Genomic DNA, 3,524 nt, shown 5'->3' with positions numbered 1-3,524 from the left:
TTCTTCTTCTTCTTCTTCTTCTTCTTCTTCTTCTTCTTCTTCTTCTTCTTCTTCTTCTTCTTCTTCTTCTTCTTCTTCTTCTTCTTCTTCTTCTTCTTCTTCTTCTTCTTCTTCTTCTTCTTCTTCTTCTTCTTCTTCTTCTTCTTCTTCTTCTTCTTCTTCTTCTTCTTCTTCTTCTTCTTCTTCTTCTTCTTCTTCTTCTTCTTCTTCTTCTTCTTCTTCTTCTTCTTCTTCTTCTTCTTCTTCTTCTTCTTCTTCTTCTTCTTCTTCTTCTTCTTCTTCTTCTTCTTCTTCTTCTTCTTCTTCTTCTTCTTCTTCTTCTTCTTCTTCTTCTTCTTCTTCTTCTTCTTCTTCTTCTTCTTCTTCTTCTTCTTCTTCTTCTTCTTCTTCTTCTTCTTCTTCTTCTTCTTCTTCTTCTTCTTCTTCTTCTTCTTCTTCTTCTTCTTCTTCTTCTTCTTCTTCTTCTTCTTCTTCTTCTTCTTCTTCTTCTTCTTCTTCTTCTTCTTCTTCTTCTTCTTCTTCTTCTTCTTCTTCTTCTTCTCCTTCTTCATTCCGGTTAGGCTCCCCATTTATGCTTTCAACTGTTCTGCTTAATTGTGTTATTCAGCCTTTACCTCCATCTGAATTGAGGCTTTCATAGTTTCTTTTGGTTGGTTTGATTTCAGAAACCGTCGATGTTCAATTGCAAAAACATATTTGCACGCACTCAAACTATTAGGAACTGGTCTAGATGCAATTTCAATTCTGCTTCTTCTTCTTCTTCTTCTTCTTCTTCTTCTTCTTCTTCTTTCAAATTCGAAACCGGAAATTATTATTCTGTTCTTCAGTCCTCTAGTTTTCAGCATTGGTTCAAAAATTGGAAAGAACTTCGGAAGCATAAGTTAACAGCAAGTACTTTTGCTGGGGCTATTGGGTTTTGGCCTCGTCGAAGGGCACAGTTGTGGTTAGAGAAACTTGGGGCAATTGACCAGTTTTCTGGTAATCTTGCAACTTGTTGGAGTAACATGAAAGAAGAAGAGGCCCTTGAGCGATATAAGCTGATTACAGGGAACTCTGTTTTGTTTCCTGAGTTTCAAGTCTATGAGAAAGGAAACTCTGAATATGATTGGTTAGCTGCTTCACCTGATGGTGCAATTGACAAGATGGTCTATGGATTGCCCTCACGAGGTGTGTTGGAGATTAAGTGCCCATTTTTTGATGGTGATATGGCAAAGGCTTCACCATGGTCTCGAGTTCCTCTTTACTGTATTCCTCAGGCTCAAGGTTTGATGGAAATAATGGATAGAGATTGGATGGATTTTTATGTTTGGACTCCTAAAGGTAGTAGTTTGTTTAGATTGTACCGAGATGCCGAATATTGGGAGGTTTTGAAAATTGCTTTGTACGATTTTTGGTGGAAGCATGTTCAACCAGCAAGAGAGATGTGTAGTAAATATTCCATTACAAATCCCCTCATTGAGCTGAAGTCTCTTAGGCCATCACCCAAGCATGAGTTGTGCAGTTATATAGTTTGTGAAAGCAAACGGGTTGTTGATAATTCTGAGTTGCTCTTGCGTGAATTTAATGGAAGACTTCAAACCTGATGATTTCCAAATATTTAGTTCAATGGCTGAAATTGTATTTAGGAATCTGGTATTTAGAGTTTTAGAGCCTGAAGGAGTTCTTGTTAACATCAAAAGCCGGGGACCAAATGGAAACATTGGCAAAGCAAGCACAGTTTGGCTTTGACTCGACATCCTACTTTGCTTTCTTGTCGAGAGGGTTCCTATCACAACCTAATGTTGGCCCCTGGCCACCACACTAGGAAAGTTAACGATTTGCAAGTATTGCCTAGACCTGCTCCGAACATGCCGTGGCACATGTCACACTCCCATTCTCTCTTCATTGGAACGCAAGGACATGGTAGCAGCGGTTAGCTTCACTGTACAGCATGAAGGCCAAAGGGCCGGGGGAAGTAAGCTTGATGGCTTTCTGTTTGAAGTCTACTGACTTAAAAAATCTCATGGTTACTTTTTCCCTATTCTGTTAAAAATTCTGTGTGGCAATAGAGTGGAGACGATCTCCATGTTTGGTAATGGGTTTTCTGAAAGTTGCCCTGTTGGAGCTTGGATGAGGTATCAGTTTCAAGTAAGATTTTGTTTCATTTTGTGCCCAGATTGTATTTCATTTATTTATTTATTTATTTTAAATGTTCTATAAGATCATTTGTTCACATAATCTTAAACGTTCACTATTTCATTCAACTGCATGTTCTGTTACTGAGTCTGAGTATGGAGTTTGTTCTGCACCCGTATTTCCCAATGGTGGATTTTTATCTTCTATGATCTTTTATGGTAATTGGGCATAATTCTTCTTCAGTTGATCAAAAGAGAGTTAGGTTTGAAACTCTTTTGTGTCTGAACAGGCCTCACTCTTTGTCATCAATTGGATTGCTTGAAGAGTATTGTCCAACGTTATACTGATCTTGGTTTTCAGTTTATGCGGCCTTTTTCAGCTGCTCAAATAAGAATAGTTCCTCTTGAAGTTTTACGGATATGCATGTCAACGACATTGTTTTTGATGCAGTTGTTGTTCCAATAGAAAAGCAAGGATTCTTTGGATCAACACTATCAAATCTACTATTTGGAGAGACTTTGGTATGAGAGGAACTCAAGGATCTTTGGTAGCTAAAGCTTGTAATACTCGTGGTAAGAAAGCTTCGTGTAGCTCCTTGGTAAGGTTCTTTCTAAGGAACCCTTGGTAAGGTTCTTTCTAGGGTTCCTTATTCCAGTTGCAAAGCTAAAAAAAGCCTTTCTCCTTGCTTCTTATCTTAGAAAACAATCATAAAAAACAGGTCCAAAAGGAACTAAAAGTGAAACAAGAATCTATGGTAAGATTATAAGATATGAGTGGAGTAGTGACTAAAAATGATTATTTTTATTTTTTTGGATTGTGAATTATGATTGATCTTCAGTTCAATGAAACTTCTTAAAAACTATTCCATTCAGGATATTATTTCTGGTGGACTACGATTTTGTATGATGGAGGAAGTCAGATTGTTTATCTATATATTATTGTTTGTGGGAGTTACCTTGTAGTGTAAATTCCTTAGAGAGCTTGGTACAGGGTTTAGTTTGCCTTTTGCTTCGAATCATATTAGAGATGTTTCGTACTTGTTTCTTGGTCTAATGGTAGCAGTCTTGATCAGGTTATTGTCTTGTTTCTCGTTTTTTTTCTCGTTTTGTTGGTTTGGTTCAGTTTGTTTCCACCTCTACCATCATCCAAACGCAAAACAATTGTTGTATTATCGAATATTTAGACCACAGAACTCGTGAAACTTCTACCATTTTTTGTTCTAAAAAATGTAAATTATCTTTAGTTGCACTAAATTCGCCATTGACTCTAGATTGACGAACATGATAGGTGCCTTAGTTGTACTACAACTTTTGCCATCAACAACTTTCTACGACAGAAAAATAAGAACAAATTTTTTTATATACCTAGTCATAAATCATAAATGTATTGAAGTATTTCTTTCTACTTTA

General features: G+C 36.8%; 1 protein-coding gene across 1 annotated transcript; it reads left to right on the top strand.

Moving 5' to 3' along the window:
* The first annotated feature begins 519 nt into the window (after positions 1–519).
* Positions 520–2,986, top strand: LOC111786473. Its single transcript, XM_023666723.1, has 2 exons — positions 520–2,127; positions 2,405–2,986. Exon 1 carries the CDS (start codon positions 675–677, stop codon positions 1,581–1,583), a length of 909 nt encoding a protein of 302 aa, XP_023522491.1. The 5' UTR covers positions 520–674; the 3' UTR covers positions 1,584–2,127; positions 2,405–2,986.
* Positions 2,987–3,524: the final 538 nt, after the last annotated feature.

This window comes from Cucurbita pepo, unplaced genomic scaffold (assembly GCF_002806865.2).
Source record: "Cucurbita pepo subsp. pepo cultivar mu-cu-16 unplaced genomic scaffold, ASM280686v2 Cp4.1_scaffold001728, whole genome shotgun sequence".
Classification (NCBI taxonomy): domain Eukaryota; kingdom Viridiplantae; phylum Streptophyta; class Magnoliopsida; order Cucurbitales; family Cucurbitaceae; genus Cucurbita; species Cucurbita pepo.
The sequence above is the reverse complement of the archived record's forward strand: the minus strand, read 5'-3'. Positions and strand labels throughout refer to the sequence as shown.

What these genes read in the sequence shown, in the direction of transcription:
- LOC111786473 (XM_023666723.1), top strand. Translation starts at nt 675, where the DNA reads ATGTTCAATTGCAAAAACATATTTGCACGCACTCAAACTATTAGGAAC.